The sequence below is a fragment of the Erpetoichthys calabaricus genome, chromosome 5 (assembly GCF_900747795.2).
Source record: "Erpetoichthys calabaricus chromosome 5, fErpCal1.3, whole genome shotgun sequence".
Classification (NCBI taxonomy): domain Eukaryota; kingdom Metazoa; phylum Chordata; class Cladistia; order Polypteriformes; family Polypteridae; genus Erpetoichthys; species Erpetoichthys calabaricus.
In genome coordinates, this window is record NC_041398.2 from 193,951,720 (window position 1) to 193,978,961 (window position 27,242).

At 36.2% G+C, this 27,242-nt stretch overlaps 1 protein-coding gene across 2 annotated transcripts in view; it reads left to right on the forward strand.

Moving 5' to 3' along the window:
* mfsd3 (major facilitator superfamily domain containing 3) overlaps positions 1-27,242 on the forward strand; it is a 126,376-nt gene that overhangs the window by 15,734 nt on the left and 83,400 nt on the right. For both annotated transcript variants that reach the window (XM_028802352.2, XM_028802353.2), the window contains exon 3: positions 20,353-20,500. In XM_028802352.2, coding sequence (XP_028658185.1) covers positions 20,353-20,500 — 148 coding nt within the window. The remainder of the gene's footprint in view (positions 1-20,352; positions 20,501-27,242) is intronic.

A 27,242-nucleotide genomic window follows, 5' to 3' on the forward strand; every position in this document is an offset into this window, starting at 1 on the left:
CACCTGCCACTTCACACACGAAGTATAGAAAAAGTATAGTAATTATGAAAAAAATTTGACGTTGATGTTTTAGACCTCCCTGAGTCTGAAAATACCATTTTTTGGAATGATGTGTATGTGTGTGTGTGTGTGTGTGTGTGTGTGTGTGTAAACCTGATATCTCAAAAACTCAACTAGATAGATGGATGAAATTTGCCATGTGTTTGTTACAGCAGAATTGTAGATCTGTATTAATTTTTGGGCCAAATCCATTAACCGGAAGTGGTACTTTACCTGAGAGTGCACAAGGAAGTCTGGGGAGACCACTCCACTTTTTGAAAATAAAATAGCACTGATCAAGAGACTGACTAGGTCATCATACAAGATCAGCATATTGTCGCTGACCAATCACTTTTGCTTTAAAAACATTGTTTAACTAAAAAGTGATACAAACCTTGTAAAATTCCTGAGTTGGCAACGTCTCTACTGAAGTACAGGTAGGTAGGCAAAGAGAGTCTGCCAAGTGATGAAAAGCTAAACATACTAATGTGTTTTTGTATTTATTCTATATTTATTATTACTTTATGTTTTTTAGTTCATATTCACAGCTCAAAATACCTGATATTGTGAAAACAGTCCAGTAGCAGAATTATGTTTTAAAATATCTGTCTCCATTTTTTCAGTGTTTCTCTCCCTCAAAACAGATAGTTGAAATATCATATTCTTTTTGTTCTTAACATCAGCCATATCATACATATTGCATACCAGGGATTTTTCCTGCCCTGCATTCAAACCTGCTGGGTTAGGCTTCAGGTTTCCTGCGATCCTGTTCTGGATAAACAGGTTTAGATAATGTATATATTGTTCTCAATTTCAGATGCTGTCTCTGTCATTTTGTGCCTGTCCATACTTTTATTACCTGAACTTGCTCTGCTCATTATGGGTTTACTGTTCTTATGCATGGGCTATTCAAGTCTCACAGCCCCTGATGTTCACGCTACATGCTTGGTTTTCTTTGTTTCCCTCAATACAGCTAGGTGGGGTCTGCACACTGATTCAAGCCTAAGACCCCTGTTCTTCCTTAGCCCCCATGATTTTCATGGGCACCTGTCAGAACACAGTAGAATCTCTTTACTTATTTTTTTATATCTTTTCAGGCCTGCAGGTGCAAAATTCTGTCTATAAATTGTTTGTGCCTGAGATGTAATCAGAGAACAAGATGGCTGGTAGAAAATAGCAAAGCCCAGTGTTTATGATTTTTGAATGCAATATTGAAGGCATTCATTATAAGCACATTGTCGCTGAAGTGAGATATGTTGTGTGGTATACACATTTAGAGTAAAAAAAACCCCTCAAACCTTAAAATTCACCTAGATTTCATTACAAAGTTGCCCAATAAAAGGAAAAGAAAAAAGTGCCAACAATCAGCACAGATTTGTTCAGCACAAATAACATAGAAAATATTTTAAAAATTATAAAATTGCATAAAATTGTTCATATTCAGTACCTGGTTTTTGATTATGCTTGTTTTTATCAGACAGAAACAAAACCAAATAGTAAAGTGTGTTGTGTAGTGTAGTAAACTTCCACTAACATTAAACTCATGTTATATCCAAACCCGTTAAGTGTACAGTTCTGTCTCATTGAGACACAAAAACTAAATTCCATAGTAGCTCTTTAACCATACTATAATTACTAAAACTAAAACTGAAACTAATATATATAAAAATAAAATAGAAATGTCTTTGTAAAATAAAAACTAAATTAAAACTAAAAATACATGATGAAGGAAAACTAAAAGTACACTGAATTTCCAAGTAAGGTCAGAAAAAAATATAGAAATAAAAACTAATATAAAAAGGCAAAATTATAATAACCTTGCATTGAACGCAGGAGCCCACTGCAGCACTTGTGACTCGGCTGGTGTCCCAAACTTACCAAATTGTACTGCTCCGCTTACTTTATCTATCTACGCTTTGTTTTATCTGTTTATGCTTTGCTTTTGTCATGATTTGTTTAAACATTTTGCTTTCCATTTTCTTTAGTAATAGAATTTTTAAGTTGCTGTTAATGAAAGTAAAAGGTCATTACAATACAACATTTAGTATATTCAGTAACTTCATTTGTGAAACACAAATAATTGTTTTAGCCTATATTTAGAAAAATGAATCAGTGTGAGATTTACATTAAAATGAAGAAATATTCTTTTTTTTTTGCTGTAGTTTTAAGTTCTTAGTTTTTTGCCGTTTTTCTGTTATTTCTAACATCAAAATGACAAAAAAATGTGTAACTTAAAAATTCAGAGACAACAACCCTGTTGGGTAATCTTTAATTGAATTATGCAGATTTGGGAATAATGTTTCTTTATTTTGTTCATAAGGAGTAGTTCTAAAAAATCCTATGTGAGGGTTGTGTTGTTATCGCAGCTTGTTTAAAGATATAAGTGAAGTGGATGTTGAAATTTTGTTTCAGTGTTAATGTACTGCTTGATAAAATCCATCTAAAAATGTTAGCATAATAATTCTTAAGTGTCCGTCCGTATATGTTTGAGTGATCTGACAAGTATGCACAAGTATCTCTCTGGAAAAGTGTAATTAACTGAATTCCTGTAATGATGTCAATTTGTACGTTTGTACAAGTGTTTACCTCAATTTGTAGAAGCTATGAATTGACCCTAAACTGACATCCTTTTGTATTGTGCAGGCACTGCATTCTACATGTGTTGGTTTTCTGACACTTGCATTTTGGGGCCTCAACAGTGTATGCATGGCTGATTTAAGCAAACTTTTACGCAAATTATTGGGGATAATAACTCATAGATATAAGTAAGAAAAACTCTCAATATATGCATTTAATTTAAAGGGTGTGTCATCTTGAAGACCACATAACTAAGCAATGCAAGTGTGCATACCCATTCAATTACATCACAATTTTGTATCATTCTGAAATCCAAAAAATTCCAAAATCCGAAATGCCTGTGCCTACCCCAAGGATTTTGGATAAGAAGTTAAGAACCTGTACCTCTATAATGTAGATAGACCAGTGGTCTCAAACTCCAAGTCCTGGAGGGCCGCAGTGGGTGCAGGTTTTCATTCTAACCCTTTTCTTAATGATTGACCTGTTTTTGCCAATTAACTCCTTTTGAATTAATTTTAATTCACTTGCTCTTAAAGACTCAGAACACTTAATTGTTTCATTTTCCTTAATTAGCAGTGAAACAATAATGAGATACAAAATGAGCCAAACTGTGCCCATCACACAATTTCTGAAAATAAAGAAAGGTGAAAGGTCTCAGGAATGCTGATCTGCACAGGTCCACAAAACATTTTAACAGTGTGCTCTTAAAAAAGAGAACAGCAACAATTTAGGTAATGTTGTTGCTGTCATGGTGCAGTAGCAGACAAGCCATTGAATTAAAGAACGGGTTTAATTAACAACAAGAATCAGAGCCTAATTAAGCAACTGGTTGGAGTGAAATTGGTTGGAGTTTGAGGCCCTGACTTAGTTGGTCTTCGGTTGGCTCACTCACTTCACAGTTCTTTTCTGTTTGGGTGCCATTTAAGGAAAGAAATTAAGAAATTCAGAGGAACAAATCTTAAAAAAACAAGTCAATTAAAATGAAAGGAAAAGGAGTTAATTAGCAGCAAAAACCTGCAGCCACTACAGCCCTCCATGACTGGAGTTTGAAAACACTGGGTTAGGCAATGACTATCTTTGTATCTGAATTATAGAAATACTGCCCAGAACAGAAGTGCTTAGCCAAGTGTCAACATTTATCAATGGGAATTTTTAGTTTCTTCCTCTCTGTTTAGAACAATAGCTATGTATTTATTGTTAAATATAAATACAGATTTATGTTGTATTGTCTTTTTGTGCAGCTTAGTTATGTTAATAATTGGCTTTTAATTTGGCTCCCATGTAATGCTGAGATATTTTCAGATATAAGAAATACAATGTAAAAATGAAGTGTTTGTTTTGTGTAAGTTGATTGGTATGACCACAAGACTGCAACACTAAAGGCAGACTGATTCTAGTTCCTCTTGCTAGATTGTAGTTTACATTACCTTTAATTTATGGAAGGAAATGTAGTGTTTTTGCAAATTCAAATTTAAAAAAATACCTTGTCCATCTTTAAAATAATAGAGTACATAATTTGATGTATTTTTATGTTTAAGATAAAAGTTATGTTTGCTGAATATTTAATTTATCTAAATACATGTCTGATAAAATTGTTACTATATTGTTAAGAATGAGTAAGTGCTAAAATATGCAAGTGCTTAGAGAGATACCAAATGTGATGTCAGATTTTCTTTCTTGATATGCAGCCTTTTTAAAGCAAAAAGGAAATTCTAGTTTTCAGCATCTTAATGGTAATTAATAACACTGGCATCCAACTATTTTACCTGCTTTAGGATTCAGTCATTATATCAAATAAATGCCTTTCTTCTGCCACCAGGTGTTGCTGTTGCTGTTTTAAAGTTAAAAGGTTTTGTTTATGCAAATATTAAAGTACTTTAATTGGAAAGTACAATAGTACAGGGTGGATTTGGAAAATGAATCTTGTATTGCCTGTTAGGTTAAATATGAGATCTGTCTGCAGCATTAAAACATATATATGTAAAAATAAAACCTGTATATAATTTTTCACCAATTATAGTCTATTGGTGTTGTACATTATTAATAAAATTTAGTCTTGCACCAGAAGGAGACTATTTAAGGATTATAGTTTCTTTATTGTCTGTCACATTTATATGGTAAATAGAGTATATGGGTGCAAGATTGTTTTGTGGCATCAGTGAGCTTTAGTATACAGCCTGTATCTATAATCCGATAAAACACAATTACTACAGTACCAGACAGTACACTAAAGCAGTATAAAGGCATAATCTGTCTTAAGAATCCCTATGTTTAAGTAAGATTTGGAGGAAAATGCAGAGATTTAGTGTGAAATTGTACATTTTCACTTTTTACAGTTTTGATGAGTGTGTTTCTTGACAAGTGTTGTCACAGAACAGCATGCACTGTTATGAATTTCACTGAGGAGTGAAGCAAAAAAAAAATCAGTGGTTTGGGCAACAAAGACGCTACTGATAACTAGCTCACTGCTAGACCCCTATTAACACCACAATTATAATCGACCACTGTAATCTCCTTGTTTCACTGAGTGCATGGAAGACTGAGGCTGAACCCCTGTGGATTGGAAGGTCACTTTTTATGTTTGTCTATGTGTGAATGGATGGGAGAAAGCTTGTGAGCCATGCCAGATTATTATTTATGGAGAATAACACATAGAATGCGAGGTAGTGGTGGTGCATAGGTATTATCTCCGTGATGTAAACATTTTCCAAATAGGGTAAAGTAGTTATCTTTACAGTAATGAAAGCATTTTGTGTTATATAAAATGTATATTCTAAAGACAGAATGTAATGACTTATGATTTAATTTTGTTTGAAAGTTTGTGTTGAAATTTTTTCTGGTTTTCTGTGCATAACTCCTCTATATACAGTGACTGCAGTATAATTAATTAGCACAGATAGTCCATTTTTTCAGAATCCAGATACACATAAGATAGTTCAGAGTAGCATTCCTTCTCTCAGAATAATCAGCATAACATCAGCTGTCCATCACACATCTTTTCTACGTACCAATAACTAAAATCATTTTGCCAACCATGTTATTATAAAGCGTGAGAAGCACAAAGAACTTTAATCCTTTTATATTCAGGCTGTGCTATATAATTCAAAAGGTAGCTGTATAAGAGATGGCTTTGGGTTACTCTAGTTTTTGTTCAAAAACACAAATCATTTTAAACTTTCAAGGAAATTGTTTTATCTGAATCAACAGTAATAATTCTAGCCTGTAGTCACTCTGCATTCATCCACTATAAAAATAATCTCCATGACTTCATGTTACTAATACTTAATGTATTTAATCAAATATAGTTTATTTAAAATACTAAAATTTCTCAATATTATTTTGGACTTCCTTCAACATTTTTCAATATGTAAATTTATAATATGTGTTTAATTTTGGTATGCATTAATGGTACAGTATGATGTTATTTAGGGTTTGTTTTTAAAATCATCCACAACCTCTTTTTTTTTTTGAGGATGCTGCAATTTTGTGTTCCTGCTGCCATGACACTTTGCACAGTTGCTGGTTATGTGGTATTCAAGAGTCATGTCAGGTGAAGTCAGTGACACAATGATTTAGAAACTGGCTGCATGAGGCAATCTTCATCTAAGTTTTGACCTCTAATAATTAAAAGTATTTTTAGTTTTGAATTAAGGTTAAAATTTAAATAACTGTGCTTTACAACTGTGATTTTGGTTTATATTCTGGTTTTGCTGAAAGATCTGGTTGTCAACTTTTCCACACTCTTAGCTATGTTTCTTCTACTGACCTGACATTAATTAATTTGTGACAGTAAATTACTCTATGTCAATTGTTTCAGCTGGTTGAAAGCATGTTTTGCTTTGCATATTTGTTTTCATTTTTCCATTTTTGCATTGCTTGGTTGGCATTGTTCCAGGTATCAAAGACGACTGCTGTGTCATGACTTTACACAGTGGTGGTCAATTGGATTCAATAATAATTTTCTCTATTTTATAAAAGCAGGTGTGCACAAAATTGGTTTTGTTTTTTAGGAGCTAGTTAAATGTACACACTATCCACTAGGCCTGGGTGAAAATACTGATTTTCTGATTAATCGTTATTTTTCATTGAAACGATTTGATATTGATTCTTAAAGTCTCAAGGTTGATCTTGTGAATCTCTATCCCGCTCAATTACTATATGTAGACTTTTGCTTTTCTTCATTGTTTGCATCCGATCCAGTAGATGTCACTAATTCTCCTGTTAAGGCTTTCTACAGAAAAAGCACTTTACTATGAGTAGCCCTCGCTGTGGGATGTGGGAAGGAGTGGAAAAGGAGCTCAGCGGGATGGGGTGCAGATTTCCAGACATCTAACTTTGCAAGCGCTGAAAATGTTACATGGGCGAGTCTGACATCCTATTCTCATACGTGTATGTACACACTCCTCTGAGCTCTGCACCTGGCCCCTATTGAGCTCCAGCAGCCCTAACTTGCAACAGCTGAACATCCAAGGCAGCAGTTTCTGATGTGACAGTTACATCTCACTAAATTAAACACGACTGGGCACCTGGGACAGATGTTTTGCAGACAAGCATGCTTCATGCCAGTCACATCAGGAGCAACCTCACTGCATAAACAGTATGCAGAGATGCTGAGGTGGCTGGCTGCCTGTTGTTCCAGAAACCTTTCTAGCATTTCCAATGTCCTGTTCCATCGTGTGACTGCATCAGTTGCAAGTTTGTGTGTTGGCAAGTCCAATAAATGTTGCTTCTGTTTAAGCACATGGCTAGCTGTACTGCTAAGGTGATAAAAGTTTCTAACACTCCTTACCCGGGCAGCCTGCTATACCAAAGTGAGCATGTGCAGAAAGCAGCCGACATGAAGTAACTGCATAAGCTGTACCATACAGATCATATTAGCGGCGTTATCAGTCATGATTTTCGGTTCTTTGTCTTTTATATTAAATTCATCCAACGCCAATGTCAACAAGCATCAGTTCTACGTACATCCCTGTCTTACAACACTTCCTTTTAGTTTGAGAAGGAACTGTGAGAAACAAATTGTCAGGACTGATTAACGTGACTGCTACACGTGAGTAACTGAAGATTTGTAACTTGCACAATTATAGAAAGACACAAGTCTTCCCGCTGTATCTTTAATTTTGATTAAAAGATTATTTTAAATGTCCAATAGGGGAATAGATAGATAGATAGATAGATAGATAGATAGATAGATAGATAGATAGATAGATAGATAGATAGATAGATAGATAGATAGATAGATAGATAGATAGATAGATAGATAGATAGATAGATAGATAGATACTTTATTAATCCCAAGGGGAAATTCACATAATTTCCCCTAAATTTGGCTAACAGTTTAGTTGAATAGCATATGAGTAGGTTGTTGAAGAACATTTATTATTTAAGAAAGAATGTTTGATCAATTTTTAATAATATTATTTGCAAGATTATATAGATGTTCTATAAGGTGTATATCTTTGCATTGTATTAAAACAAGGAGTCCCCCCGTAATGTTTGTGGACTCTGATGTGGCGATACATTAAATTATGGTGAATTTTGAATGAGTGCAGTGCTGTGAAAAAGTTTTTTTATTTCTTGTTAAAGACCACACTTCACCAGAAGACACGGACACCTGGACGCACACAGGGATTTTATTAAAGAGGATGAAATATTGTATCCTTATTGTTCAGTGATCATAAAATAAAATGTAAAATGAATAAAATTCCTTAGAATTCTTTTTTTAACTAACAAACCATGTAAACAAAACAGACGTCTGGGACCCTTGCCTGGCTGGGACGCCTTTATGGAAGGATCAGGGGTAAACCAATACCTTCCCTGGAACACGAGCCCCCCTGAATTGCATTAGGGACACAGGCTTGGAGCTTAAAAGCTCAGCCCTGTGGAGGCCTGTGGCCACCGCCAGGGGGCGCCTGAACAATTACTGAACCCTGAACTGCAGCACTTCCTCCACACAAGGAAGTGCTGCTGGAAGAGATTCCGGGCACACCAGGAGTGCTTCCGGGTATCCATGCAACACTTCCGCCACACCAGGAAGTGTTGCCTGAAGATTGTCAAGGGGCACCTGGAGTGCTTCCCGGTGCAATATAAAAGAGGCCGCCTCACTCCATTCAAGGAGCCTGGTGTTTCTGTGGAAATTTGTGCTCATTCATTTTGTAGAGTATTTATGAGGTCAGGTACTAATGTTGAACGAGAAGGCCTGGCTCACAATCTCTATTCCAGCTTTTCCCAAAGGTGTGTGATGGGGTTGAGGTCAGGGCTCTGTGTGGGCCAGTCAAGTTCTCCCACACTGAACTCATCCGACCAAGTCTTTATGGACCTTGCTTTTTGCACTGGGAACAGTCATGCTGGAATATAAAAGGACCTTCCCTAAACTGTTTCCAAGTTGGAAGCATAGCGTTGTCCAAAATTGGTATGCCTAAAGCATTTAGATGCCTTTCACTGGAAGTAAGGGGCCTAACCCAGACCCTGAAAAACAGCCCCACACCATTATCCCTTCTCCACCAAATTTCACAGTTGGCACAATGCAGTCAGGCAGATAACATTCTCCTAGCATCCACCAAACTCAGACTCTCCCATCTGACTGCCAAACAGAGAAGCGTTATTTGTCACTTCATAAAACATGTTTCCACTGCTCCACAGTCTGGTGGCGGTGTACTTTACACCACCCCATCCGACGCTTGGCATTGGACTTGGTGATGTGAGCCTTGCATGCAGTTGCTCGGTCATGGAAACCTGTTCCATGAAGCTCCCGCCATACAGTTTTTGTGCTTACGTTAATGCCTGTGGAAGTTTGGAACTCTTCAGCTGCGGAATTAGCAGAGCGTTGACTAGTTTTATGCACCATGTACCTTAGCAGTCGTTGATCCCGCTCTGTGACTTTATGTAGTCTTCTGCTTCATGGTTGAGTTGCTGTTGTTCCTAAACACTTCCACTTTCCAATAATGCCACTTACAGTTGACCATGGAATATCCAGTGGGGATGAGGTGGCATCCTATCACAGTACCATGCTTGAAGTCACTGAGCTCTTCAGAATGACCCATTTTGGTTCACAAATGTTTGTAAATAGAGATTGCATGGCTAGGTGCTTAATTTTATATACCTGTGGCAATGGTCTGATCGAAACAACTGAATTCAATAATTAAGAGGTGTGTCCCAATACTTTTGTCCATATAGCGTGTATATATGTGTGTATATATATATATATATATATAATATATATATATATATATATATATATATATATAATAAAAGAAAACCATGCAACGAGATGTGATCTTATGTAGAGAAACAATTCAGAGAGGCAGAGACACTTTCAATTCCCGCGACACTGTCAAGTCACGGTCAAATCATGTCATTCTGACATTCTTTGGAAGCATGTTCCTGTGAGACGGTGACCTAGGCAAGGAAAGTCACGTCATACTAACATCCTTTGGAAGCATGTTCCCGTGAGATGGTGACCGATGCAAGAACAGTAATAATCAGCCCAGAACAAGTGGAATTGAAAACCTTGCAGGTCCAAACGGGTCAAAAATAAAAGACAAAGAGTAAAACACACAGTAGAACTTCATAAAGACATTAAAAAATGTTGGCGCCATACACATGCAGAGCAGGTTACAGATTATGAAAGCAGTGGAATTTGAAAGACTCAAAAAAAACCTTGGCATGATACACACGCAGAGCAACTTCAAAAATATGACAGTACTAAAATTCGAAAGTGTCGAAAAAAAGAGAGTACAGATCGCATTCATGCAAACAAACGGAAATTATTAGTAGGTGAAATAACGGAACAGCAAAAAGAGATTGAATATATGGACATAGGTGATATGTCGGTAGTATGTAGATATTGTGAGGCTTTAAATTTTAAGTCAGAGACTTAAACATTGTCTAATTCGTATTGCCATCAGGGAAAAGTACTGCTGCTTCCCAATGAAGAGGCGTTTCTGCAAGAATAACAAGATTTTTTGTTTGGTGAAAGTGAAATCCACAAACCCTATAGGCACAATATACGCGTCTACAATAATCTTTTCGCATTAGCATCATTCAATGTACAAAATGTTGATTTACACAATAATGGACCATACGCTGTGAGAATCTGTGTTCCCGCAACTATTACAGGTACAACAAGTTTAATTTAAAAAAAAAACACAGTTTGGTAAGGTATATCTTTATGATCACAGAGAAGCAATGCAACATAGAATTGAAAGAGTTAAACGATCCGACGTAATAGAAATTATACAGATAATAATGGATACAAATTCATATGTCCAAAAGTATTGCACTTTACACGAACTTTATCAGCAAAACACGGACAAAGAAATTTTCTTGGATTTCTATATGTCACATTTATAATAAACCTACATGTGACGAATTGTCAGCGATAATAATTTCGAAAGATGGACATATCAAAGACAGACTAGATATTCATGTACTGTATATCCAGAGGCAAAGCATGATTCGTCATTTATGTCAAATACATCGCCACATGCCGACCCTTTACATTTCCCAGATGGCAAAACAGGATGGTCGTACAATATGAAACAAACACATTCAGAAAAATGAATAACACCCACACAATATTTCAGGTCAAAATTACCAATACGTTCCCATGTATTTAACCCACTAATGTCATCTCAAAGTCTGTCGTAACATTACATTATTAATGCATATGTAAAAGTTGCAGCGAATCGTCTCTTCTTTATTAAATTGAATCAAACTAAACTTAGAACGGAACATATGGAAGGTCTCATTGATCATGTTCAAAATTCAATTATCAGTAGTTCAGACAAATTCAAAATAGGTAAAGCAGTAATATTACCATCATCATATCAAGGTAGTCCAAGAGCATTGCCACAGTTATATCATGATGCAATGACAATATCCAGAACTATCAGTCGGCCAGATTTATTTCTTACAATGACGTGCAATCCACAATGGCCAGAAATCCGCAGCTTGTTGAGAACAATGCCACCGGCTACATCGGCTCTGGATATTCCCACTTTTGTAAGTAGATTGTTTTATCAGAAAGCCTTATTTTTGTTGAATGAACTTGAAACGGTGTTCGGGCAAAAAGAAAATCTTGATATGCCATTCGTATTAAAATGTTAACAGTTTCCTGTGAGAATAGCTTTTGCAATAACAATTAACAAATCATAAGGACAAACATTTGAAAAAGTCGGTTTATTTATAAGAGACAAAGAGACGATGTTCACTCATGGCCAGTTATACATTGCATGATCACACCGTAAGACCAAACAAGGAATCAAAATTCAATGCAATCTTGAAGAAAAGTTCATTCTAAATATTGTTTTTACTGAAGTTTTAAAATGAAAAGTGAACATAATGCATACAGTATGTAACAATTCCCATGAAAAAAAAAAACACTTTAAATTGTATTTCCACAGGACCAAACCCGGGAGTTGGCGAGTGAAGCAAGCAGGGGGCGCGACCCCCTAGTACTGTATGTATATATATATATATATATATATATATATATATATATATATCCAGCCATCCATCCATTATCCAACCCGCTGAATCCAAACACAGGGTCACGGGGGTCTGCGGGAGGCAATCCCAGCCAACACAGGGCACAAGGCAGGGAACCAATCCTGGGCAGGGTGCCAACCCACCGCAGAACACACACAAACACACCCACACACCAAGCACACACTAGGGCCAATTTAGAATCGCCAATCCACCTAACCTGCATGTCTTTGGACTGTGGGAGGAAACCGGAGCGCCCGGAGGAAACCCACGCAGACACGGGGAGAACATGCAAACTCCACGCAGGAAGGACCCGGGAAGCGAACCCAGGTCCCCAGGTCTCCCAACTGCAAGGCAGCAGCGCTACCCACTGCGCCACTGTGCCGCCATATATATATATATATATATAGCTTAATTATATTGCATTAATAAAATAGCTAAAACAAAAGTTTACTAGTAAAACAGCTTAATCTGGCTCTTAAGCTAACAAGCCTATTGCTTACTAATCAGCAACGGCAGGTTACTTTTTATAAATATGAGCATTCTTCTATTTTTTAAGATTATCTGTTCCTATTCTAATTCAAAATGTTAGTTGCTATACTAAGTAAAAGGCTGCTTGCTTTGCTGTCCAAACTTGTACAAGGATTGTCCATTTAAATGAAAGGACTAAATGAAAAGGTCTGAACTCATGAACACAGTTTTTCTTTCAATTTCAATGAAAGCTGCATATCTTTACATCATACCTCCTTTTCTGTATATTAATCAGCCCAGAGTTGCATAGGACAACTGTTCACATTGATTGTTCTTGGCTTATTGATCTGCTGTCTTTAATGTGAAAGCAAATATTTTGATTGTCTCTCCAGAAAACTTCCAACTTTCTGGTAACAGAATTAGATGAGCACCCCTCAAGTTCTGTAATACTTTGCATAGATTATTGCCACAATGTCATTACTGTTATGAATAAAAAAGCAGATAGAGCCTGAAAAGCTTTTTTTAGGATCAGCCTATCTGGAGATTCCTGATTGAATAATCTTACAATACTGTCAACCGTTTTTTATGTTTTTTATGTTTAGTGAGAAAATATGTACTGTAAATTGTGCTTATTTCATATTTACTGTAATAGATTAAGAAAGTACACAGTAGAACTAAGTGTTAAAGAGTCATTTATATGAGATTCTTTTACAGAAGGAATAACCCAATACTACTGGGCCAGAACTTTCTCAAAAATATTCTGGGCTTAAATTTCAGCATGAGATAAAAAAAAGCCCCAAACAGTTTGACCAGTGTGGGCAATCAGACTTGTAACGTCTCATAGTCTGTGAATTAGTTACCAGTTACCTACTGTATAGAGCAGACATAATTCATTCTAAAACTGTAAAATTGTCATGGTCTTTTTAACTACCTGACTTTAACATTTAACAGACACGCAGTCAGCTTTTGAACTGCACATCTCACCTTCTATCAAAACCATAATTCTTGAGATAGAAAACTTAGAGGGGATATAGTTATATGGTGAAAAGTGGAAAGATGAGGATGTGATACTCCAGAAAGTTTACTTTGGGCTGCTGATTCTGAAATAAATTTACAAGTCTAAAAGTTAAGGAATAACAACCTTTTGGTGATAGGATGGTGTCACCAGACAAATATGTCTTTATGTCCTTTTACTTTTCATATACTTTGATAACAGGAAGAAAAGAGTACTGTACATAGGAGGGAAAACTGTAAGCCGGTAGCCATAAATGAAGTGTGGGATAGGTGGGTTCAGCAATTTCCACATTCAACAAACCATACATATATATGACTCTTAACAAATCTCTGGTGGTCCGTTTGAGAATACATGCTTAGAAGACCTGCTAAATATAGTATAAAAATATGAGCAGCATTTAAAAGAAAGTCTCCAAGTAGTGCACCTGAAAAGAGCCAGGTTCAATGAAGTGTGTGGTCATAATGAGATGATCTGTTCCCATTGTGTACTTTTTGTAAGTGAAGTACTATACAGAAAGATCACAGTGTTTGTGAACAATAGGAATAAACAAGCAAAAGCTTCCAAAAGTGATTGTAGAAATAAACATCAGGAAGATAAAATCTACTATGTTTGATTTCACTGACACCACTACAAATTTGCTCTACTGTCACACATTATGTCTTCTTGTGAACACAGTTAAAGTAGATGTAAACACCTGTGAACAACAGAGAAGTCTGAAGACCTAAAATAGTTTTAGACTACAATATAACTAAAAGTGGTGTAGTTGTCTTGGAAAAAGGTTACTGTTATATTTAGCTGCTGGCAAAGATCTTCTGGACACCCACTATGCCATTATGAAACAAGGTCATTTTTATATTACTCAGTATTTAGTACTGCGTTTTATTTTATTCTTCATTGCATTTTATTATTTCTTTCTTATTTCATGATCACTTATGTGTTTTTTATTTTGGCTTGTGTAAAATTTTGTTGTTTTTGTTTATCTCTCTGTGTACTTTGCTTTATTCTGCTTAACTCTTTCACTTAAATATTTATAAGACAACATAAAAGAACTGGTTTTTGCTAAGTCTTATAAAAGTTCCAATCTCTTTGGTACACACCTAATCAACGTCTAAAATCTAAAAGTAATGTTCCCATCAAGCTTACTTACTGTTTTTCACCTTTAATTTACAATAATTACATAATAAAAATCATAATGAAATGCAAAATGTATTTAAACAAACTTTGTATTTCTACATAGAATTCCCTGTCTGGCCTTGTAGCAAATGCATCATTGTCTTTGCAGAATCCACAGAAACAGTGAATGCTATCACTAAGGTGGGCTGCCTTTTCTGTTACTGACACAAACAACAAAGAATCTTGTTTGTTGGAAGTGATTTATATAAAAAATACAAATAATGCAGTCCCTTTTTGAAATTTACTGATATGTTTTAAACTAACAGAATTACTGTTGATTGCCTTTCATTATACTTTGATGGTTTACAGTTCTTAAAATGACCACTGTAAAAGTGGAAACTAGTTTTCCCTTTACTCCATCATTTCATCAAGAATGCTATATAGAAAAGATGGTAGATAGCATATTCATTTTTCTTAAATCATTATGATGTAAAAATAGTTTATAAATTTATTTTTATTTGTATTATAATCCCTGTATTCATTATACAGCTCATTATTCATTAACCATTATGTTTTATTCAGTATTTAAACTCTTTTGTTTTTATTATCAGTAGCATGTGCTGAAAATATAAAATAAGTCAGCTGTTGGTGCTTAAAGTAAATGGCTTAAGCAATGTTCAGGCAGTTCTTTATATACTGAAGACAAATACAGTGTTAAGTGATCATTGATTGAATAATGTGTAATGTGCCTCCAGGCAAAAAAATCTCAAAAGAATATTACATCAAACAACATTATAGGGGTAGCTGTGTTTTGTAAAAAATAAGACCACGATTATTTTTTCACTTTACATCTGACAATTAATGGTGAGCAAATATGCCATACAAGACAATTTACAGTAATTGTTTTTTCAAATCAGCAATATTTTCAATGCAGCTTACTGATAGCGAGTAAGAGATTTAGTAAAGTTTACTTTTCCTCCACCATGTATAATGTCATTTTTTTATGCAGTTTATGAATAGCTTAAGTGTAGACATGCATACAAGGTCAAACTTGGTTAACTCCTTTTAAGATCACATAGGGCTGCTACAAGACAGGAAGCTTTCCTGGATAGGATGCCACTGCATAAAAGGGCACCCACAAACATTCACCTACACTCATTTACAGTGGAGTCATATTACAGTCACCAGTTAAGCTAACCTGCATTTCTTTGGGGATGAAGGAGGAAATAAGATTTCCCTGTGAAAATCCCACACTGACGAAGGAAAAAAGCTGCATATAGCCTACTGGCCATGAGATTTTGCCCCAGTACACTTAATTTGTGAGGCAGCAACACTAAGTACTTTACATCCTATAAAATAAGTACTATAACTGAAATTTCACACTTTGGCTAGATTCTGCTTCTCAATTAATAATTTCATTTTTCTCAATTAACAAATTACTATTACAGTGATCCCTCGCTATATCGCGCTTCGCCTTTCGCAGCTTCACTCTATCGCGGATTTTATATGTAAGCATATTTAAATATATATCGCGGATTTTTTGCTGGTTCGCGGATTTCTGAGGACAATGGGTCTTTTAATTTCTGGTACATGCTTCTTCAGTTGGTTTGCCCAGTTGATTTCATACAAGGGAGACGCTATTGGCAGATGGCTGAGAAGCTACCCAACTTACTTTTCTCTCTCTCTCTCTTGCGCTGACTTTCTCTGATCCTGACGTAGGGGGTGTGAGCAGGGGGGCTGTTCGCACACCTAGACGATACGGACGCTCGTCTAAAAATGCTGAAAGATTATCTTCACGTTGCTATCTTCTGTGCAGCTGCTTCCTGAAGCGACATGCTGTACGGTGCTTCGCATACTTAAAAGCTCAAAGGGCACGTATTGATTTTTGACTGTTTGTTTTTCTCTGTCTCTCTCTCTCTCTCTCTCTCTCTCTCTCTCTCTCTCTCTCTCTCTCTCTCTCTCCCTGCTCCTGACGGAGGGGGTGTGAGCTGCCGCCTTCAACAGCTTTGTACCGGCGGTGCTTCACATACTTAAAAGCCAAACAGCCCTATTGATTTGTTTGCTTTCCTCTGTCTTTCTGAAAGTCTGTGCTCCTGACGCGCACTCCTTTGAACAGGAAGATATGTTTGCATTCTTTTAATTGTGAGACAGAACTGTCATCTCTGTCTTGTCATGGAGCACAGTTTAAACTTTTGAAAAAGAGACAAATGTTTGTTTGCAGTGTTTGAATAACGTTCCTGTCTCTCTACAACCTCCTGTGTTTCTGCGCAAATCTGTGACCCAAGCATGACAATATAAAAATAACCATATAAACATATGGTTTCTACTTCGCGGATTTTCTTATTTCGCGGGTGGCTCTGGAACGCAACCCCCGCGATGGAGGAGGGATTACTGTATTGCTTTTATATATTTGCTGAGTTTTTTGCATATAAAATAAAATATGTAATTGGAAAAGGGACATTGATTTTGCCTATAACCACAGATGAAAAGTGGTAAGATGTACATAAGGTAATCTGCTTTTTGTTTTTTTATTTAAATGAAATGAAGTTGTCTAATTTATTTTTTTTCATTCTTGTGCTGGAAAGTTGTTGTTCAGACATGCAGGTTAGAATTTTGCTGCACTTGTGACAATAAAATTACTATTTTTACTGCTACTACTGCAATTACTACTAAAATATATAAATATAAATATACAAGTTTGTTTGACACACATAAAATCTATGTTAAGTTTTTTTTTCTATCAATATTATTTTCAGGTTATGTATGAGGGTTGATCAGACATTTTGTGCATGACATATTATGAGAAATGCCATTAAAACCAAATATGTTTTCTTTTTCAACATCTCTCTTTGCTAGTCAAGTGAGGAGGGAGCTGGGGAAACTGCATGAACAAGGAATTGAATCAGCTGTAGGTTGCTGAAAACATTTGCCATTCAGCTCTCTGGGGTCCTTTTTCATCTTTTCTAATTTTTCCTGAGTTTGCAGAAGGTTTCCCAGTGTGGTAACATCCTGTGTGGTTCCAGTGCCAAAGAAAGGGCATTCCAGTGATCCTGTGAACTTCAGACCAGTTGTTCTTACTTAATGCATTTTAAAGACCTTTGAGAGGCTGGTCCTGAAACAGTTCCAATCCCTGGTTTCAAAATATCTTAACCACTGCCAATTATATGCATGTGGGTGTGGAGGACAGTCTTATCTGCTTGCTCCACAAAAACTACACTCAGTTTGACAAAGCCAGCACCACACTCAAGATCATGGCTGTTGTTTTTTCCTGTGCCTATAACACCATTCTGCCTCATCAACTGGAAAAAAGCTGTAGGCTTTGCATCTGGATGCCACAACAATCTTCTGTACCATGACTATCTGACCAACAGACAGCACTTTGTGAGGCTCAGGGACTGTGTGTCAGAAATGGTGTGTGTAACACTGGAGCACCACAGGAAACTGTCCTGTCTACCTTCCTGTTTACCCTCTACGCAACAGACTTCTAGTACAACACCAGCACCTGGCACCTGATAATAATGGAGGCTTGTGAATGACTTTGTCTTGTGGTGAAGACAGAACTACCTTCTACTCAGCATCAGCAATTCCCAAGAGCTGGTGGTGGATTTCCAGCATGCCAAAGAGCTTCAGAGGCCAGTCACCATTCAAGGGGGAGGATGTGGCAGTGGTACAGAGCTACATGTACCTGGAAGTTCATATAAACAACAAACTGAACTGGTCTGACAACACAGTTGCGCTGTACAACTAGGGCCAGAGCAGACTATATTTCCTAAGGAGACTCTGTTCTTCTGATCTATGCAACAAGCTGCTGAAATGCTATATTAGTCAGTAATTTATTGTTGAGATGCTACTTTTGCTCAAAAGATGCACAAGGCCTGAACAAACTTACCAGGAAAGCCTGTTCCATAACAGAGCTAATCCTGGACACACTGGGATCTGTTATGGAAAGACTGATAGTGGCGAAACTCCCCTCTATCCCTACAGGAGTTGCTGTCTTGGTGCACTTTTATCCACAGCTCATAGCCTCAGTGGTCTTTTCTGCCTACTGCTATCAGGCAATTCAGTGCTTCCTCCCGACATCCCAAACTAAATGTGGATACTCTTTAAGTTCGTTTTACAACTTATTTATTAATTCATTAATTGATTGATCTTTTTTTTAAGTTTCTGCTACTGTATGCATCCGGATTACTCCTTGGTATTGATAACATTTATCTAATCTAATCTAAATTAATCTAATCTAATAATCCTCAAGAACAGTAATGCACTGGTTACAATAATCAAGAAGCTTTTCTGTGTCACTCAGATAAAACATTTTGTCTTGTTTTGCAACCGTTCTCCTTAAGCTAATTTAATATTTTATTCACTATCATTGTGTGTCCCATTGAGCTGGGGCTTCAGATTGGCAGTCACATAGGTCAGCCAAAGGAGTAAATGAATAAGTAACAAAACAACAGTGGAAGACCAGACCTTTAGCTACAGATATTCATTACTGTGGATTGATGTGCTTGCTTGTATAAGAAGTGCTTCTTTGATCCCAATTTTTAAATTTGGGCTAAAGACTCATTATATTAGTCTAGCATGCCCTGATTAGAGCTGCTGATTAGCTGTGCTTATTATAACTCTGTTTGCTAGTCATTTCTACAAAAACGTATGTATTACAATTATTTTGAACCATTATTAACCCTGCTCTATTCTGTTTTTCTTCTCTGTATTGTTTTGTGGTGCTTGGTGTTACTGCTCCACTTTGAGGCTTTTTTCTTGCCCTTGGGAAGGACATCAGAGGTACTGGGAGTCTTATATATAATGATGAAAGGAATCATGCCATCTTATTAGAAAGCTTAGTACAGCTTATCTAATACTGTAGAATGCCAAGGAACGGGAGGGCAGCCAGTTGGCCTAAGTCTCAAGGGCTGTGACTCAGTTGGATGTCTATTTTCTTACAGTGGACTGTGGACTACCCCATAGATTTATTTTCTCTGGAGATGCTGTTAACTAGAGTTTTTGTTTCCCTTCCCTTTTCTTTTTACTGTATATGTACTGAAACTCTATGATTATTTATGTGTTTCAATGAGGAATCAGTTAAATGTACAACAATTGGTCAAGCCAAGAAGCAGCAGTGTCTGGAGATTTTTATTGTATCCAGTAAGACATTTATGCCTGATTTTAATTGATTCACTGTAGTTCAGGTTGACTTTTTACTGCATATGTTGTGTGGTTTTAAGGTGATTTCAATAAAATACAAATTGTACTTGAGATTAATTCTTAGATAATTGCGGCCTTTTCTTAGTGATCTACAAATGTATAGCTTTATTTTGCTCATATGGCTTATGAAAAGTTTGAATATTCAGATGTGAGTGACACAGTGCAGGTGCTAACTTGTCATCATTGATCACTTGTACATAATATCTAAATGCCAGCTTTTAAAAGTGAGTTTCATAAAAAATATCATGTTTTGCAATTATAATGCGCCATAATGCATGAGATACTAACACTAGTAGTAGTTCATGGTTATTCTGCAATTAGCAATAAAAATAATGTGTAAAAATATTTTTGCCTGAACAGTAATGGCTATCTTTTTAGAGATTAACATAATCACTACAGATTTTAGATTTAAACCCCTGTTAAGAATAACTGTTTTTGTTTTTCTGAAGGTGAACAAGGAGCAATAAGCATGTTTCCTCTTTTCTTATTGGACCATGGCATGTCAGCAGGAGAGATTGGACTTTGGCATGGAATGGTGGCCATGGTATTTTCAATAATTGGCTCCTCTCTTGGTGGGTTTCTAACTACTCGATACAAGTAAGTGTTTAAGTGAAATGTTAATTTTTTTGATACTTTAAGCCTATATGTTTAAGGCAAAGTTATTGATAAACATATTGATATATAAAAGGACTTCAATAAAAAGATTGTTTTTTCTATTCAAATTAGTTCTAGCTTAATATGCTAAAGTTTTTAAAATGCATTCATATGTGTTGCAGTTGCATCACAAAATGACATGGTTTTTGACGAAGGAACATTGTGTCACCATCAGAAAAGAAATAAAAAGAATGATACAACCACTGAACTTTAAGAAAGATCAGTATTGAAGTTAGGAAGTTAGTACCATTTAAATGAGTTTTCATAAATTTTAAACACACTGTGGATGTATATTTACCTACACCAAGCATCCCTCTACAAAAAATGTATAGCATGCTAAACGTAACGCATTATAAACGTGATATTCACAGAGCGATATGTTACATGTTGGTAAAAAAAAAAAATAAAATATATACAAATATTGTATACAGAAAAGCACCTAGTTATATACTATTTCTGATACACCCAATAAACCGATGGCACTAAAACTGAGGTCTATTTCCTTATGAGTCACAGCTAGTAATAAATATGACTAAATTTAATATAAATTCTAGGCTATGGGAAATAAATGTTAAAAAGATTTTGAGGGTCAAGTCAAATACCTTTTCACAGTATAATATAAGCTTGCCAATCTACATTATGAATGCATTTGTAGTTCTCCATGGCTTAGGTTGCAGCCCTGTTTCCATCCACTCATAATTATAAATAAGATGGTAATTGCAGCAGCAGTTGAGCCTTCACCAGCAATCGTAACTGACAAAGAGGGCAGCCAGAGTGGAGTCTGGAAATATTTCAGCTTTGTACCAAATTGTGATGGAAAACCACAAATTACATGCAAGCCTGTATGCAAGACCTGCAAGTGAGTCAATGTAGGTATCTCATTACTAAATTACGGGAACATTGATAAGTATAAACCTGTAAACTGTTGTGTTTGAAGAATGGATGTGATGTATATTTTTTTGTACAGGTTGAAACACTTTTTCAAGTGTTTGTAGCCAGTTAAACGTTTAATGTCAAGATAGAGGCCTTCCTTTTTAAATATGGCTCACTTATTCTGTGCTGTTCATTCAGAAGCAACACTCTTGAGCACTATATGGCTCCTTCCCTCCATTGATTTTTAAACCCTTGCTGCAAAATCTGATGCCATATTGTGTTACTTTTATTCTATTACATGCAATTTTAAAATTATTTTTCAATAATGTAAGATGCTGTAAAATTCCAATACTGAACTACATAAATAGTGGCACTACTCTTTTGTGTGCTCATATACTTCCACCTGTGCTTGAGATGATGCGGGTTTGCTGCATGCTCCCATCTTCTGTCCAGGAGCCCTTGAAACCTGCACCGTCGGTAATGTTACCGATGAGCCAAGCAGTGAGGCAACAACATAGCAAGGGGATGGTGCAAAAGTGTCAAGTGCTTTTATTTATAATCCAACAACAAAACAATGTCCAAATAAATAAGTGCAGTGCTTTATCAAAAAAGTCTTCATTAAATAAATAATCCATAAGAACAATTGTGAAACTGTGGAGGTTAAAAACTATTAGAAAAAGGCTTCTTAAAAACAATGAGGTTAAAATAATGCAGGAAGCATTCCTTTTTTAAAAAAAACAACAACAACAGGCCCGGTGTCTCCTTTCCTCTGGCGACTCCCCTGATTCACCTGTTTGGGCCCTGCAACCGGAGAGTCACCCTCTCAGCAGCTGGCCTTCACTCCGCTCAACTGGTCTGGAGGCCTCCTGATTCCTGGTTTCGGTCGCGCACTCATCCCAGACCGAGACTTGGTTTCCATGATGACCAGGACGCTCACATCAAGTACTTCACCCACCAAGCCTCCCGACTCCTGCTGCCTTCCCGGCCTTATGCGGCCAGTCATCCTTCTTCGATGGTCACTCCCGATACATGATCACTCAGCGGGAGCGACCACTACTACTACTCCCGGGTGTCGGCCCAACACCCAGGCTTCCCATATAGCTGCATGTGAGCCTGCACTCGCTCGCTCGCTCTCCCGCACCGACTCTCTCTCTCTCCCCCATGTCCTGCTTTCACCTACAACCTCCGTTTCTTCTCTTTCCTTTCTTTTTTTCTTTTTCCTTCCTCCCTAGCCGACTCGTGCTTCTATTTTATTAAGAGGGCATGGCAGCTGTAGCAAATTAGCAGCCCCAGTAACAATCACGGATGCGGGTGATTTCTCACCTGTGCACTTAGGTGAGAAACGCCCACACCGCGAACCACCCTGAGAACTGCTTCAGCCACACAACTACCACGCCCCCTCGCTAAGCTGCGAGCGTGGTGATTATTTATTTTAAACGGGCCTTTGATGGGAGCTGTGGACCCACTATACCACAGTGCTTCAGAGTGTATTTAGTACTTCAGAGTTCATTTGCAGCCCAACAAAAGCATGTAGTAACCTCACAGAAGAGTACATTGACATGCCAGGCTTTCTTGCAAAAAATGTAGAAGTTACAAAGACACAAATGCAATTTGCACTGTTTGCATTTATGCAAATCCTTTAAGTGTGTTAGTTGTCTTTCTGTGTTGCTTTTCTGATTAATTGTTTATGGAAGACCATATAAGTTTATTTAATGTTTGTTTTAATATTTGTATTTATATACAGTAATCCCTCCTCCATCGCGGGGGTTGCGTTCCAGAGCCACCCGCGAAATGAGAAAATCCACGAAGTAGAAACCATATGTTTATATGGTTATTTTTATATTGTCATGCTTGGGTCACAGATTTGCGCAGAAACACAGGAGGTTGTAGAGAGACAGGAACGTTATTCAAACACTGCAAACAAACATTTGTCTCTTTTTCAAAAGTTTAAACTGTGCTCCATGACAAGACAGAGATGACAGTTCCGTCTCACAATTAAAAGAATGCAAACATATCTCCCTCTTCAAAGGAGTGCGCGTCAGGAGCACAGGCTGTCAGAAACAGAGAGGAAAGCAAACAAATCAATAGGGCTGTTTGGCTTTTAAGTATGCGAAGCACCGCCGGTACAAAGCTGTTGAAGGCGGCAACTCACACCCCCTCCGTCAGGAGCAGGGAGAGAGAGAGAGAGACAGAGAAAAACAAAGTCAAAAATCAATACGTGCCCTTTGAGCTTTTAAGTATACGAAGCACCATGCAGCATGTCGCTTCACGAAGCAGCTGCACACGGAAGGTAGCAACGTGAAGATAATCTTTCAGCATTTTTAGACGAGCGTCCGTATCGTCTAGGTGTGCGAACAGCCCCCCTGCTCACACCCCCTACGTCAGGATCAGAGAAAGTCAGCGCAAGAGAGACAGAGAAAAGTAAGTTGGGTAGCTTCTCAGCCATCTGCCAATAGCGTCCCTTGTATGAAATCAACTGGGCAAACCAACTGAGGAAGCATGTACCAGAAATTAAAAGACCCATTGTCCTCAGAAATCCGCGAACCAGCAAAAAATCCGCAATATATATTTAAATATGCTTACATATAAAATCCGCGATAGAGTGAGGCCGCGAAAGGCGAAGCGCGATATAGCGAGGGATCACTGTACTGTTTAGAAAAGATAGCAATACTTATTCAATTAACATTTACTGACATTTGTAACATTTCATTGTACTACCTCAGTAAGTGTATTTTTTTCATCAATGAAATAAAAACTGGACTGGATTTAACTTATATAGTTCTTATTGCTTACAGAACTTTTCTCTTTTTACAAAAGATTGCACTACTTAAAGTATTTGCATTTAATGATAAAAATGTACATTATTTGTTTTCATCAAAGTTAAGATTTGAATGCATACAGAATTACTATTTATTTAAATACATTTTTTATTGAGTTACCTTATATACCATATTGAGTTTTGAAAATTTGTTTCAATTTCAGCACTTTTCCTAGTATTGTTTTGAAGTTTGAAATTTTGGTATTGTGACAACTCTATGTATTTAATAGCTTTCTGTTCATCGGGTCTTTTGGTATGTTATTGATTTGTTTACTTACAGTCTTCATTCTAGCTTAGTACTTTTTTCTGTATAATCTTCAAATTATTAGTTGCTCCCTCTTTACAGGTAAAACTTTTGCAAACATGCAAATGGATTTTATTTGGTTTTTCCTTTTATTTTGCCCTTGCTGTTCTTTAAACTCTTCACTTCCTTCAGTTCTTCCTACAGTACTAGTTACTTGTCAGTTATCACAGCAAAAACAGTATAAGTGCAAAATAACTTTTTCTTTTTTAATATCTAGTATACTGATGTGATTTTCTAAGGTGGGTAATTATAGTGAATATGAGTTTGAAAATACAAAGGGCACTTTCTGCCATTATAAGCAGTTTTATTGTGTCTTTCTTTACTTCGTAGAGGACATGTTCACTCCAACCTCAGTCTTTCTGTCATCTGTAATGCTGTCTCATAAAGACATTACTATGGCCTTTAAATCGAATACTAAAATGATCCAATCATTCTTTAATTTTTCTTTTTGGATGTTATGATGTTTTTTTTAATAAGAATTAAACCTCCAAATGCTGCATCCTTATGCATCCACCTTTTGGTAAATCTTGACTTACAATAACCAGAGTTGGTTTAACACTACCTCTTGAGCTGTCAGGCACAATAGACCCACTGTCACATCTGTTTACTAGAAGGATGGTGTCTTGCTTTGTCACCATGAGGAGGGGAAAAACTCTTTTCCCAGTATATAGTTACATTCCTCTAGTTCTCAGTCCTCCTTATTTTATACAGTGAGTCTGTAAATTATGAAGCCTCTTCTAAAATGCTTGTGGCTTGTACATGTTGACCATTTAATGTATTAAGGATAAATAAAATCTGATTACTTTCTGCACATAACCAAGCTTTGCCAAAAGTCTCAGAAATATAAACAGTATCTGTGTGGTCACACATATATATGATGGTCATTTAATTTTAGTGAACATCAGAGCTGATTCATTATACTTTTTCTGCATGTCTAAATACTGTAGATTATAGTAGGTTAGGTCATGTTATTTAAAAGTTAGTTTGCCATTTTATTGTTCTTTTTTTTGTTTTGGTGTAAAATGCTTAGATTTCAAAAGAGTAAAACTTTTCAAGTTTTCAGATCTCCTGTAAAATTATACTCTTATCACAAATAAGTCATTAAATAAGGGACATAATATACTGTGGTATTTTAGCTCATAAAAGATCATCTGCTGCAGGATTTCACACGAATACTAACATTTACCTGAAACCACGTCCATTCACCTTTACTTCCTTGTGTCTGATATAGAGTTTCCCATTCATTCCCATATTTGCTTCAGTTTCATGCTGCTAAAAGCTAATTTGGACAGTTCTCCAGCACAATTTGATATGCTTGACCAGGTAACAACTGACCCCCTCTTACATAGCCCTTCTTCAGTAACTTGATAGCTTAAAGTGCATCTTTTTTTTCTGTATGTGGGATGCTCTGGTGTTTCCCTTGTTTTCTGTTACATTTTCACCTCCTTTGTGAAAGAAAGACAAGCAAACAAAGGAACAACCATTACACATTGTAATAGCTTTATGTAAGCAAAGCTCTAAACAAAATGCAAACAATTAAAATCTCAGACAAAAAAAAAACACATGCACAACATACATGAGCATTAAATGTGAAATGGTGGAATACTAAAAGCAACATATAAAGTGGTCAATAATCTATACTGTCCTCGGACTTTATCAGTCTTTATTGTTTAGCCTTATTACACTTTAATTTTTATACTAATTGTTTTGTTATTATAACGTTTTTTTATTAGAAGAAAGAAATGTTCAGACTTGCCAAAATTTATATTGATTGTTGTTTCCTAGCATGAAACAGTGAAAACAGACAGAAAAATAGGCAAAGCCTGTTTTAAAATTTGCTTTTATTTTTATGTAAGTAATATTGTTACATTTGAATGAAATAATAGTTTTTCTAATAACACTATGTAAGTATTGCAACATTCATCCAACTAATAAATACTTGTAAGACGCACATTTTAACATTAAAAGCCTGAATACTTTTTTCACAGTATAGTACAAGTCTGTAGGCTAGAAGGAAAATAAGGACTTTTCCTTTTGCCTTTTCCAAATACTTTTGTCTCACTCGTAAACAAATCTGTTTAAAACTACTTTCCGTTGCAACATATTAAGTAGTTAAATGACTCGCTACTGTCTTGTCAGTGACCTTTGTCAGGGATCTGCTGTGTTTTATATTTGCTTATGTAAATTAGAAGATTTTTTTTTAATTTTCATTGTAATTATGAACAATAAGATATTACCACAAACTGAAAAAAATTACATTCAAAACTAATAAGGTTCACTGAACACTTTTATACACTTCATATTGTTAGTAACACTAACATTTCTTATAATTTTAAACACCAGGTTTTCTGTTTCTTTCATATTTTTAATTACATTTTTCTTTCTTTTTTTGTAAAAGAAAAGTTTGGTTAAGTTTAGTTGTGGGTTTTTTTATATTCAGTGCAGCAATTCCATTTTCTTAGCTTTTTAATTTCTATTAAAATATTCTTCAGAAGCCTGCATTCTACCGTATCAATTCTGCTTCCTTTAGTCTAAAACAAAGTCAGAAAATACAATGATGAAATTTGTATATTTATCAGATCTTTGTCAGACAGTGCGTTTTGTAATCCTCCTTCATGTAATATTTATAACCATCCATCCATCCATTTTTCAACCCGCTGAATCCGAACACAGGGTCACGGGTGTCTGCT